This window comes from Apodemus sylvaticus, chromosome 1 (genome assembly GCF_947179515.1).
Source record: "Apodemus sylvaticus chromosome 1, mApoSyl1.1, whole genome shotgun sequence".
In the NCBI taxonomy this organism is placed as follows: Eukaryota; Metazoa; Chordata; class Mammalia; order Rodentia; family Muridae; genus Apodemus; species Apodemus sylvaticus.
In genome coordinates, this window is record NC_067472.1 from 84,682,361 (window position 1) to 84,696,255 (window position 13,895).

Below are 13,895 nucleotides of genomic sequence, written 5' to 3' on the forward strand. Positions count from 1 at the left end.
CATTTCTGTTCCACGGGCCCCTTCTCATGAAGAGGCAAGCAATATCTGACACGCACATTTAAAAGTTCTATTAAATGATGTCATGTCTACTTCTTTCTTTTCTTCTTTTTTCCTTTTTTTTTTTTTTTTTTTTTTTTTTTTTTTTTTGGTTTTTCAAGACAGGGTTTCTCTGTGTGGCCCTGGCTGTCCTGGAACTCACTCTGTAGACCAGGCTGGCCTTGAACTCAGAAATCCGCCCACCTCTGCCTCCCAAGTGCTGGGATTACGGGCATGCACCACCACCGCGCGGCCTGCAGCGGCCAAATCTTAAATTTAGCTGAGTAGAGATGTAGACTCATGTAATGGGTCACTACTGTCTCACAGAACCAAATCCCACGCTGCAAACGGCTTGTATATGTACTCCTAGCAAAGGGAGTAGGAAGAATTGTTGAGTATACTGTGTAATCCACTACATAGAGGAATGTTCCAGAAGATCTCAGAGGCTAGAAGGAATTCCCCACATCTCGACAGCTCTGCTATGCTTCTTGTGTCTCTGGCATCTCGCCTTGCCCCATTAGAGCCCGGGAAGGGGGCTAAGGTAAATACCACCCACGTACCAGTGATCGCAGATATGCCCATGGGTCAGAGGGACTCGCCTCCTATTCTGCAATAGCCAGCACCTGGGGGAGGGAAGGTAGGGAGCCCATAATAAACTGCCCATGGTGACTGGGGGTCTCCAGAGTCACCAGACATCCAAAATGGATCTGCAGATGGGAATCATTTCCAGGCCGCTCTCTGTAGAAGTCCCAGACAAGTGTGCTGTGTGGCCCGGCAGTTCTTACCTTCTTAGCATATATTGATCTTTTGAAATAGGAGCTCACCATATAGCCAGGGCTGACCTTGAATTCACAATTCTTTTCCTTAGCTTCTGGAGTACTGAGGTTACAAGTGCTTGATACCACACCCAGGCCACAACATTTTTTTCTTAGGTCAAACTTTAGATAGATAGATAGATAGATAGATAGATAGATAGATAGATAGATAGATAGATGGATGGATGGATGGATGGATGGATGGATAGATAGATAGATAGATAGATAGATAGATAGATAGATAGATTATTGAGATCAGTCAAGAGGAAAGGGTGAACAATGTATATGGATGTATAGCTGTTTACTGCATGGGCCTAGTGTCTTTGGAGGTCAAAGAGTATCTGGTCCCATGAAAATGGAGTCACAGACATTAGCAGACCATGTGGGTGCTAAGAACTGCACTTTCTGCCAAAGCAAAGGTGGCTCTTCTCCTGTGTGCCTTCTCTCCAGCCGCAAGGATAGCATACTTTTAAGGTCAAAGCAACATCTATTTGATATGAGCATGTCACTCTCACCCACGACGGGATTTCTTCAACAAAGCCAAGCACACTCTCCTCCCCAAGTTCTCTCACATACAGCACAACCCCTCTTTGACAGTACAGCCCATCACCATTTATTGTGGCTGACCCTCTGGGTACCAGAACCAGAGCAAAAAAGTAAAAAAATAAAAATAAAGAGGAGTTCAACTTCCATTAGCTGGCAGGCTAAGGTGGCAGAAAAGATTGCCAGTCCTCAGCAATCCAGACTCAGCATCCAAGTCCCCCAAAGGTGGATTGTCCGCCCAAAGATCTACAATATTCAAAATGGTTAATAACCAGGAAGGCACAGGTCCCCGCCCCCAGTCAGAACCGTCGTCGGTAGCACACCCTTATAGGAGCCCAAATGACCTCCAGCCCTGCATCTATCTACAAACCTGCAAGGAGGTGGAGGTGGGAATCCACTGGGAGGGCTGACATTGAAAGGTGACTGGGACAGTGCCTGCCAGTGTGACCTGCTGCTTCCCTGCATGCAAGGGACTCTTTTCAGGCTGGCACCCCGGGGGTCCTGCAGGGCACAAGCTAGATTTGTCTTTCTGCCTGAGGCCATCACCAATTATCTGTGCTGTGAGGCAAGCTGGCCTCCTGCCAGAAGAGGAGGTGAAGGGATTTACAGAATCTTTCTCTGATCTAACTTATTAGAGAAGTTAAAGTCACCCATTCAGGAGGTAGCATTGCACAAAGGTGAAGAAGTCAGGATTTGGTCCCCTACTAAGTAGAAGGCCTTCGGCAGAGCTCCTTAACCTTCTGGGGCTCATTCTCCTTGTGTTGCAAAGGAGAATCATCTCAGGACCCACCCAGGCAGGTCCTGATGACCGTGAAATGAGCCAGCCCTACTACAGTGACAGCCCTTGAGCAGCCTGAGGAGGGCAGCTTGCCATCGCTATGATGGAGAGCCATTATGATTATCCAGAGGGGAGGGGTGGCCAGGGAGGTCAGAACTCAGTGATCAAAACAGAAGACGACTCACAAAAGCCACAAAGTAAGCTGATCTCAGAGTTCTGGTGTGTACCTGTGAGCTCCCCACCCTACACACACACACACACACACACACACACACACACACACACACACGGAGGGCACTAGACAGACTGCCACGTCTTACCTGAATTCACTCTCCAGAACCCACATTTTGTTTTATTTTATTTTTTAAAGAACCAAAAACACAGGGAGGAAAGGGAAGGGAGAGTGATGAGATTATACTGTAACTTTAAATTTTTAATGGAAAAAAAAAGGTGCAAAAATAAAATAAGATCAGGTGTGGTGTGTCAAGCTTGTAACCTGAGCTCTGAGGAGTCTCCACAGCGGCAGCCTTCTTAGGACTCGCTCCGCCTCTTAGGAAACAACCCCAGGTTTTGGAAGGTTCACACCGGCTCCCCTTCCCATCTTCCCTCTTCAAATGGCAACGCCTAGTAAGGAGTCACTGAGTAGCCCAGGATGGAGACTGGACAGACGGCCTGATGGTTAGGGCACTTGCTGCTCTTGCAGAGGATCCGCATGGTGCTGTCTCAGTTAGGGTGTCTATTGCTGTGATGAGACACCATGACCATGGCAACTCTTAATAAAGCAAACATTTCAAAGGTTTAGTCCGTCACTGTCACGGTGGGAAGCACGGCAGTGCACAGGCAGACATGGTGCTGGCGAAGGAGCTGAGAAGTCTACATCTGCATCCGCAGGCAGCCGGAAGAGAGTGAGCCCCTAGGCCTGGCTTGAGCTTCTGAAACCGTAAAGCCCACCCCCCCCACCCCCGGTGACACATTTCCTCCAACAAGACCACACCTGCAAGAATGCCACTCCTTATTAGGGGCATTTTTATTTAAACCTCCACAGTGGCTCACAGCCATCCGTAACTCCCATTCCAGGAGATTCAACTCCTACCATGAACACTAGGCACACACACAGAACACAGACACACATACAGCAAATCATCCATATACATAAATATAAATAATTTTTAAAGAGAAAGAGACTCGAGACACCCCCTCTTACCACATGAGGAATGCCAGGTGGCACAATGGTCAGCTTGCAGATGACATAGCTTCCAGTAAAGGCCAGTGCTGCCCCACCCTTTCCGTTGCTCTGACTTCTTATCACTATGACCAAAAGAACTTGGCAATTTCTAGAAATAAGTTCATCCCAGAAGGATCAAGTAGGGTGAGGGGAGGGGCTGGGTTTCCTACACTGGTCAGAAATCGCTGCAATGATTGACATATCCAATATATTTTTATATCTTTTTATTTCAGCCCATTCACCAAAGCCCAGAGCAGATTAAAACCACACCCTCCACTAAAACTAAAAATGCTTAGAAAGGTTAACTTATAACGCTACTGATTCCCAAGGAAATGGAAACATCTGGAAAATGTATTTAAAAATTGATTTAATGTTGAGCCATGTTAAATGTTTTAATTTCCAAGCAATGTGATACCCACCAAAACATCAATTAGTTGCAGCAATCAGGCAAGAATATTGGCTTCTGTTGAGAGATTCATTTATTTCAGCCCAGCTAAGTGTCGAAGGAGAAATCCAAAGCTGCCTGGTGCTCTAGGGAAGGGAAATCAGGCCAGACTAGAAACAAAATCACCCCCTGGCTAAAAAGGGCTCTCTCTCTCTCTCTCTCCCTCTCTCCCTCTCTCCTTCCTTCTCCCTCTCTCCCTCCCTCCCCCCTCTCTCTCCCTCCCTCTCTCTCTCTTTCTCCCTCCCTCTCCCTCTTTCTCTCTCTCTCTCTCTCTCTCTCTCTCTCTCATCCTTCCATCACCACAGCTTCTCTGTCTCCAAGTCAACATGGGATGGGAAAAAAAAGTACCCACAAGGGAGACAGTTTGGCTTAAGAATGCGAGATGGTTTTTAATAATTATTTTCCAAGGCCCCATGATCTCCCTGCCCTCGATGAGGCTCCTCAGGTAAAGGTCTCCCCCAGTCTGAAAGCAGATTTGTCTCTACACGGCTTCAGCAGCTTCTTACAGCACTACACAGGCCACTGGCACCAGGCCTCGGCCATCAGAAGCAGCAGGGGACAGCCAAGCCAAAGAGCCTGAGAGGCGGGCTCTCCTGAAAGCAAGCACAGGGCAAGAAGGCTGTGAACTGCTGTGAAGCTGCTGTGGACTGCAGAGGGTGGGCGCATCATGGCCAGCTCCCTGCAGGCCTCCATTTCCTCGTCCCTTAAATGGGAGCAATGGAGGAACTGGAGAAAACGGGCTTGTGTGAGTTAGCAGGCACCAGACCCGCCTTAATGGAAAGGAGTCAGGGCAGAGTGTTTCCAAGTTGCAGGTGCCTGGGTGCATTGCTGACTCAGAAACTCTTGGGGAAGACCTGGGAATCTGCATTTAAGCATCACTCCCTCCCAGGTGTTTAAGAAACAAGAAATGTAGAAAGAGTTGGGCTCCCAAAAAAGGGTTCACCTGATGGCAGCCTTAGGGTAGGGGGTGGGGCTGAAGGGTAAATGAAGGAAGGGCATTAAGGTCTTGCTTTGCCCCTTTCTGACATTGCTGTTTCAAGAGAAAACTGATACCTAGCCCTCTGAAGAGAATTTGGCAATCTCTCTTAACTTAAAAGAGTACTTGCCACTGGCAAGATTGCACAGCTGCATTATTTGTTATAGAAAATATGAAAATCCAACTGAGAATCTATGTGTACAGGTCTGGTTAAGCGCTTAAGGCTCAGCCCTATAACCAGCCATTGTTCTATTCCCACACAGGGCACGGAATGCCTCTGAGAGGTATCGTCAGATCCAGACACCAAAAATGCAGGATGGGGGACAAGGCTACTATAAGCCCTTGTGAAAGTGCAAGGCTTGTGTAGGCGTGACTTATTTGTGCTGCACAGACTATGTAGACAAATACATCAGGTACTGACAACATTGGTTACCCCTGGAGAGAAGAACTGAAAAACTGGGAGAGAGTGGACAAAGGGGAAAGGTTTATTACATAACTTTCAGGCCTTATATATTTAAAGCTGTATGCATTTAAAGTTATATGTGCTATTGATTTTTATATCATACAGAACACAATATGAATTCTGTTTCATTGAAAATTTGCAAAAATATATCAAAAGAATGTGGTTCCTATTTGGTGGTGCTACTTGTGACCACAGAAATTGTCAGGCCCTAGATTCGACATCTTCAGTGGAAGGAGAGGAGTGAATATGGAGATTTTTAATTATGGAAAAGAAAGGAAGGAGATAGAGAGAGGAAGAAAGGGAAGGGAGTCCTAGCTAGGTCCTCTTTCCAGTCTGGGTATTTTCTGGTTATCCCTACTCAGGATGCAACCCGTCTCCATCACCCTGTCTCTACCACAGGCCTCAGAGTCACGCCAACTCTTCCTCACTCTTCCATGACTGAGTTTGCGAGGGTGAGGCATCCGGCTTCCTCTAAACTGCCTGCCCAGAAGTAGAGACCCACACCTGCTCCAAAGGTACCCACTCAAGACAGGGTTCAGGAAGATATGAGCAAGGAAGCGTCAGAGGGGAGGAGTCAACAAACGTAAGAAGAGGAAGCCATAGCCCTCTGGGTAATGGCATCTGCCCTGGGGAACTGCCCCTCCCTCCTTCCCTCCCTCCCCCTCCTTCCCTCCCCATCTTGCTTAGCCCTCAGTCAACATCACCTGCCCTGCTTATTGCCTCCCTTGTCTTATGGCTTTGAGATCTTACTGACAATGAGGCATCACCTGGTCCATATTCTTGGTCCTTACATAATAGGTATCAAAGAAATATACAGTGATTGATTAATACTGGGCAGATAGAGGAGTCGTTGAAATGACTTAGTCTTGAAAGATTCTGCCTTGGTGTATTCTGGGTCACACCCAGGGAATCTGAAGCCTTTTAAAGATCCTCGAGGTGGTTTTAAAGGTGGAAGAGCTGGTGTTTAAAGGAAGCTTGTTGGGAATTTAAGATGTATCTTTGAGAGCAGAAACCCAATGCCCATCAAGCCCTGAATCATGGGAACCTCCCCGCCTTGCAGAGTGGACCAGGGTTCAGAGAAGGGGCATGGGGTGGGGCTGAGGCAGGTGTTGCTCTGCTCACCTGTTGGGGACCCAGTAGAGGCTGGCCAGGTAGGGCTGGAACTCAAAGGCTCAGTCGGCCAGGAGTGAGTCTTGGCGCCATCTAGTGCCCTCTGGAGGCTCTGCAGCTGTGCTGAGCTGAGCTGCAGGCGCTGAGAGTTGGTCACAAAGGCTGCATTCTGAGGACCCAGGGAAGCGATCTGCTCTGTGGACAGCTCCTGCAGTCAGGAAAGTGGGGGGTGGGGGGGACCTCAGTATACCCTCTCCAGATTTTCCAAACCTCCTATATCTGCTCAGAGCTTCACAACTTTGTCATACAGTTACATCATGACTGTAAGCAAGCATTAAATAGAGACTGAAGAAACTATATCTGAACCCCTGTTTGATTGTCCATCAAGAGCAGCTGAACTCTGGGCCCCTTTAAAAAACAGAGCATGGGAGATTTTTTGTTGTTGTTGTTTAAGTATTACAAGGGTATTAAGCCATTCTCGCTCCTAGCTGAGATTTTTTTTCCTTGAAGTAATTAAAAGCATTAAAAGGAGTCTTGGCTTTCTGTGGGAGTGTTGGTAATTACTCTGCACCAGAGGGAACTCCAAAGAAGCAGGCTCTGGCCTGAATGCCAGCCTATGTCTGTGTTCACACCAGCTGTGTGATGGTCCCAGGTTATGTCACCTCTCTAGCCTTTTGGACTCTGAGACCTCACCTCCAAGGCCAATCAATCCCAGTCCCGTTGGTATGGCTATAGGAATCCTGTTTGACTGAATCCTGGTAGCTCAGTGGGGGTCAAGAGTCATGACTGACTGACTGATTGTTTGTTTGTTTGTTTGTTTGTTTGTTTGTTTGTTTGCTACTGCTTCCACGGACAGCAGATGCAGGGGACCCTGCTGGGCCACTGTGATTCTCAGTGTACAAGATATTTTTTGAAGTCACACAGCTTTTAAAGAACTTGGTAGCTAGCTCCAGGGAGACCAGGAGGAGACGGCATGGCAGAAGAGCCTCTGACATCTCCCGATTGTTTTAAAGCACCCCCCCCCCAAAGCCAGGAATTCACTTTCTTCTGTTCCTTTTCCCCTTCCTTTCCTATTGGCCACTCACTTCCCTCCTGTCCAAGCAGATGCCTCCTGAAATTGAATTCCCCTGACTACTACCCTTCCCTGATTCCCCACCACCACACCAGCAGCTCAGGCTCCTCAGCTCAACAATGGCACCTTCAGGATGCCAGTCCTGCCTGCCTCTCCTCCTGACCTTCCCTCCAGGCCCAACAAGGACCTGCATTCTCCCGAAAGTGAAGCTACTCTGCGCCCTTCCTCCTGTCTGGGGCTCTGTCCTTCCCTCTGTAGCTGGCAGGCCAACTCACACCTTTCATTAACAGAGTCTGTATTACAAAAAGTATCTGTTTTTCTACTGCTGCTGATTTGTGGTCCACAAGCCAGATTGAATCCCTAGGCCTACAGTGTTTTCAAAAATAAATTTCAATTGGCTACAAACATGTAAAATCAGGAGATTTCACACAAAAATGAAGGTTTCTGGTTGCCCCTGAGAAAAGCAAAGAAGATCGCACAACACTAGGCCCATGTGTTCACACGGCATTGACACAGTGATACATCTGGGGTGAGGAACACACACCCCCCCCTTTCCCCTGTAGCTAGGGCTCTCCAGCTCAGCTCAGGCCACACCCAACCTTGATATCACCTTCCTGGCCCCTGAAGGCACTGTGCTATAACCTCTTCCCCAGAGAATCTCCAGACCCCAGATGTATCTAACCCGGAGCCCGTCCTGATGTAGATGAACTAGAAATATCAGCAATACCCAACTGCCTGAACAAAGAGGCCACCGTAACTACACTCTAAGCATGGGCAGAGGGAAGTGCTCGGGAAGGGCCATGATTCACTGCCTCCCAGTGCAGCGTGCCCAGAGAGGAAGGAGGAATTTGCTCAGTGGCTGTAATGTCAGAAATGTCCCTCTCTGGTTTCTGTGTTTGAACAGTCAGTGCTCAGTTGATAGCACTTGGCAGGTTGTGGATCCATTCTGTACAAGTAGGCCACTGGATGTACAGCACTAGTGGGCCTTGAGAATTGCATCCTGGTCCTGCCTCTAGTCCCCTCTCAGCTTCCTGTCTGACACAGACCTAGTGGCTCAACTGCCATGCTGTATCGCACCCATTACATCAGAGCTAAAATAAACCCCTCCTTTCTTAAATTGGTTCTGTCTGTTGTTGTTGTTGTTGTTGTTGTTGTTGTTGTTCACAGCAACAGGTAAGTAACCAATGCAGTGGCCTTGAGGCCAGCTGTTTATTTCCCCCAAATAGTTGCCCATGGTGCAGAAGTGTTGTTTGCATCCAGCATAGACAGGGCGTGTCCCTGTGTCACTCAGAAAGCAGCAGCACCAAAGCTGAACCAAGAGTAGCAGCACATACCAGTAATCCTAGCACTCAGGAGACTCAAATGGGATGGTATTTGAGGCCAACCTGGGCTACATAGCAAACTTAATAGCCTGGGCTACATAGCAAGCTTAAGCAAACTGAATAATATATTAAGTCATTATCTCAAAAACAGAAAACGGTGGGGAGATACCTCGGCCAGTATCCTAGCAATGGGGACACAGGGCCAGTTCTCGTCAGCCAGCTTAAGCCCTCTGTTGCGCTCTAGATCAGTGAAGACTGCTGTCTCGAGGTGTGCATGGGGTAGGGAGGGGCTTGACGGTTAGGAGCATTTGCTGCTCACTCTTCCAAAGGACCTAGGTTCGATTCTCCATGCCCAGCATTCCCATGGAGGTTCACAGCCTCAATCTCAGATAATAACAAGATTGAGATTGGAGTTCAGTGAGACTGAACAACCGATAGATCGAACAAGGAAAGGGAGTGGATTCATAAACTCCAATCTCAGGGAATGTCCTCTTCTGGCCTCCTCAGGCATTACACAAACCTAGCGGCCAGGCATACATGCAGACAAAATACTCAAACATATAAGATGAAAATGTAAAAGGAAGAAGGTCAGGCTAGCAAGACAAAGGCGCCTGCGGCCAAGCCTGGACTGGACTTGGATTCCCAGGACTAAGGTGGTGGAAGGAGACAGCGATCACTTCGAGTTGTCCTCTGGCCTCTACACGCACACTGTGACTCACCGCTGCACTCCTGTGTGCCCGGGTGCACACACACATATTAAATGATTAATTTTCTAAATAAATAAAAAGGTGGACAGCAACAAAGGAACAACACCCAAGGTTGTCCTCTGGCTTCTACACACATGTACACACAAACACACACACACATAAAACACAAGGTCAGCCCCCACTCATCAAAGCCCCCTGACCTCTCAAATCTCATGATGCCTGTCTGCAAATCCAAAGTCCACAGGCTCCAAAAACTGAATTTTTTCCCCAAAGTTTACAACAAGCCAGCAGAAGTTGGACCTGAATGGACAGGAGGCTATTTGCAGTGTATTTAGTATGACTTGTCAGGTTTTCTTCCCTAAAAAATGAATATGTTTGCTTATGAATGCTCTCTCCGACACTGCTAGAGGTGTTAAGGCATACACTATGAATTTTACAAAACCTGAAAGCTTCTGGATTCTAAAACGTATCTGTCCCCAGGGATTTTACACAAGGATATGAAGTAGCCGTACCTCCAGAAATACACAGTCAGTGCCATAGGCTACAAAGGGGAGGAGGCCCACAAAGAATAAAAAGATAAAATGAAAACTTTAGGAAAAAAACTTCTTTAAAAAAAACACTTGAAATTATTTGGACATCCGTCATTGACATGTAGATCTTCTCTGGGCCTAAAAGCAAAGGACTGGCTGGAAGCCCCAAGGAGCCAGGCCTGTCACCTGTGTCCCTGCAGGCTGTGAAGTGAGGTTGAGCTCCCCTCTCTCCCAGAAGAAATGAGCACTTACTTTGAATACCTCACCAGGCAGGCATCTTATGGCTGACGGATGGAAATATGGCATCAGTTCTTTGTCAAGCATTCGGAGCTCTGCCTTCGATACCCCAGCTAGGAAGAGAAAGAATTCTGTGTGTGTCACTCAAGTTGTGGAACTCTACAGTACTGTTAATGGTTCTGCATAATGTACAGATCAATGGGTCCTGAGGAAGCACTGTTCCTTACTTCACAAGGCAGCTAACTAGGGAATCCAGTTCCTTAATCAACTCAGGAAAATATGTGGGCCACATTAGCTCTGACTGGCCTCCTACAGTGGCGTGTACACTCAGAGGGAGGTTCATTTACACACTTTAAGACTGGGTTTAAATCTATTTAGGAGCCAATTGAATCACATTCTAGATCAATGATTTTGAGCCGATAGTGTGCACAAGAAACCCCCCCACCCTACCCCTGAGATGGCTCATTTAAAATGCAGACTTGTTGACACTGCCCCTTGAAACTTAAGTCTTGGCATCCAGTTTCTACTAGAACTCCTTCACGCTTGCCTCATGTGGCTGAGGAGTACCACTTTGCTCTGTTATGCTTTACGTTAGTCCCAATTTTAAATTTAAAGAGGGAGGACGTGCCCAGGAGCCTCTTACCTGCAATGGTCCCAAGTTCCTGCAAGATGGAGCTGGTCCACTCAGTGGGTCTCCCAAATACAACTTCTGCTTTCTTCTTAAATCCAGCCAAGACAGAGGTGCTGCAGAGCAGTGTCCCAATTCTTGCTACCACTGCCCTAGTTATTAGAGAGGAGGGGTCTGGTGAGTCTGGGGAATTCTCCAGCTATCAAGCAATGCACAAAAGATAAATAATCTCAGCACCTAGACAGGACCCAGCAAATCCCACTGCATACTTTAGCCCATAAAGAGACAGAGATTGGAAAGTAGAGAACACATGGGTGGGTGGATGGATGGATGGATGGATGGATGGATAGATGGATGGATGGATAGATGGATGGATGGATAGATGGATGGATGGATGGATGGATGGATGGGCAGATGGATAAATAAATAGATGAGCAGATAGGTTGGTGGTAGATTGATGGATGGATGGATGGATGGATGGATAGATGGATGGATGGGCAGATGGATAAATAGATGGGCAGATAGGTTGGTGGTGGATGGATGAATGGATGGATGGATGGATAGATGGATGGATGGATGAGCAGGTGGTGGAGAGAATGTTGGATGGGCAGAAGGACAGGTAGATAAATGGGTTATGAATGGGTGGATACATGTATGCACAGATCATAGATGGGTGGGTATATAGGTGACAGGGAGGGTAAATGGATGGATAAATGGATGGATGGATAGATAGATGGATGGATGGAATGATGACTGTGTGAGTGGAACATTTTCCACTTTGTACTCTAGTGTTTTGGTTACCTGAATTCTGAGGTCTTTATAAGTGGTATTTCAGTGGGGTCCATAGCACATAGAGTAGAACCAAGCCCAACCAAATGGAAGCTCTTCAGATCCTGGATACCATAGCCTGAATCTTCAAGGAATGCCTGCAGAATGGATTTAGCCTATAAAAAAATAAAAAAAAAAAGAAAAGAAATCTGTTAGTTTATTTCCTTTGGAAATCATTTTGACAGTGACTCAACTGTTCAAATTCTTGGACATCCAGAGCTGAGTATTTCCGGCATCTGTCTGCACAACTCTCTAGTAAAACTTCCTATGTCCTGCCTCCCTGCCTCTGCTCAAGCCATTTCCTCCATATGAAATGTGCTTCTGTATTTCCAACTAATAAAATCTAGCCATCCTTTGTGTTTTGGTCCAATTCGAATGTCACTTCTGTATGAAAAGCTCAAGGTAGAATGATTTTTCTTTACTCTCCTTTTCTCCAGAACTGTATCATTCCCTCAATCTTTAGAGTGAACATAAATGATTTGAATGCTAAAAAAAATTACACAGGTGTGTCTCCAGTGAAATTTGTGATTTCAGGATCTTGCCTGTGATTACAGGATCTTGCATTACTTCAGCTGAGAAGCTAGTCAAACCTCACGACTTGTCCCATGGAAAACCACTCTCCCTATCCCCACGTGGCTTAGCTGGAGCCAACTGCATCACGGGATCCACAAGTAATGACATGTCTTAGTCCTCTCCTAATCATGTCCTTTCTCTGCCTGGCCATGGTGACTAGCTCCAGATTAGGCATGTGTTCTAGTCAGAACTAACCAAGATTTTGGCTAGATTAATTAGAAGAACTTCTCGTTATTGGCCTTGAACTCAGAAAGAAGCATGCAGGGATCTTTGGAATAATATACACAGTTATCTTCTAGGACCTGCTACACTGAGAAGGCCCACCAACCTCAGAAAAAAGCAAATTCAAAAGAAAGCAGAACCCTTCACCATAAAGAGAACTAGATTCCCAGCAATGGTACTGAAGCTCCTGGATGAAGATGTACCTGAACTCTGAACTCTAAACCCTGAACTCTGAACTTGAACTTCTCAATTATCAGTGATACTGTGGTCTGAATGAGAATGGCTCCCATGGGCTCATATGTTTGACCCATGTATGGTCTCCAGTTGGTAGAACTGTGTGGGAAGGATTAGAGGGTATGGCCTTGTTGAAGTAGATATGTCTATCACTGGGTGGGGGGTGGACTTCGAGGTTTTGTAAGCCCACACCATTTCTGGTTAGCTGCCCCTCCCTGCCTTGTGCTTGTGAATCAAATATAAAGCTCTCAGACACTGCTCCAGAACCATGCCTGCCTGTTGCTGTCATGTTCCCCACCATGATAATCTTGCCCTCACCCTCTGAAACTGTGAGCCCCCAAATTAAACACTTTCTTTTATAGGTTTCCTTGGGCATGGTGTTTATCGTGACAATAGAACAGTAACTAAGACAAACATCAATGAATTCCTTCCTTCACTCAGGCTACTTTATGTTGGGTTTGTTGCTACTTATAAATAAATGGACCCTGGTTCACTTGATTGTAGGCTCTGAAAGGGATCCAGGGAACAGGAATAGCAACTGCAGCTTGCATGACTAAATAGTAACTATGCATGCAGAGCAACAAAAACTGGCATGCTGAGTCCCCTGCATGGGCTGCACCCTTTGGACAACATTACCTACTTTATCTACTCCTCAGCACAATCCTAATGGCCAAATATTAATATCGCTTCCCTTTCACAAATAACCTACTGAGATAGGAAGAGCCTAAAACAATATTATTATACTACAGACTAATGGTTTTGCAGCAAAAACCCAGACAGAGGCTGGGGACAAGGATCACAGGGCCCGCCATGCGAGTGTGAAGATGGACCCACATTAATGCCAGCGTGGCATTAATTAAGGTCAACACAGAAGCCTCCCTGTCATTCTAGCACTCCAGTGCCACAGACAGGGATCCCTGGAGCATGCCGGCTAGCTAGACTATCCAAATCAGTGAGAAATCAATAGAGAAACCCTGAATAAAGTGGAGAGAGAGAATGAGAAAGACTCCTGGTGCCAACCTAGAAGGTGTGTATGCGCGCGCGCACACACACACACACACACACACTCGAAAATTTAAAACCCAGAGAGTGAGACACCACAGTAGTCTTAGTCAATAAAGATGTTTACCTCTGAAGGGAAAAAAAAATGG

The 13,895-nt window shown here is 46.7% G+C and overlaps 1 protein-coding gene across 1 annotated transcript in view; it reads right to left on the reverse strand.

Moving 5' to 3' along the window:
• Positions 1 to 4,352: 4,352 nt before the first annotated feature.
• The window catches only part of Otoa (otoancorin), a 69,953-nt gene continuing 60,410 nt past the window's right edge, over positions 4,353 to 13,895 (reverse strand). The window contains exons 24-28 of the mRNA XM_052175832.1: positions 11,689 to 11,831; positions 10,903 to 11,039; positions 10,275 to 10,372; positions 6,404 to 6,599; positions 4,353 to 4,435 (exon numbers count right to left, since the gene is read on the reverse strand). Coding sequence (XP_052031792.1) covers positions 4,353 to 4,435; positions 6,404 to 6,599; positions 10,275 to 10,372; positions 10,903 to 11,039; positions 11,689 to 11,831 — 657 coding nt within the window. The remainder of the gene's footprint in view (positions 4,436 to 6,403; positions 6,600 to 10,274; positions 10,373 to 10,902; positions 11,040 to 11,688; positions 11,832 to 13,895) is intronic.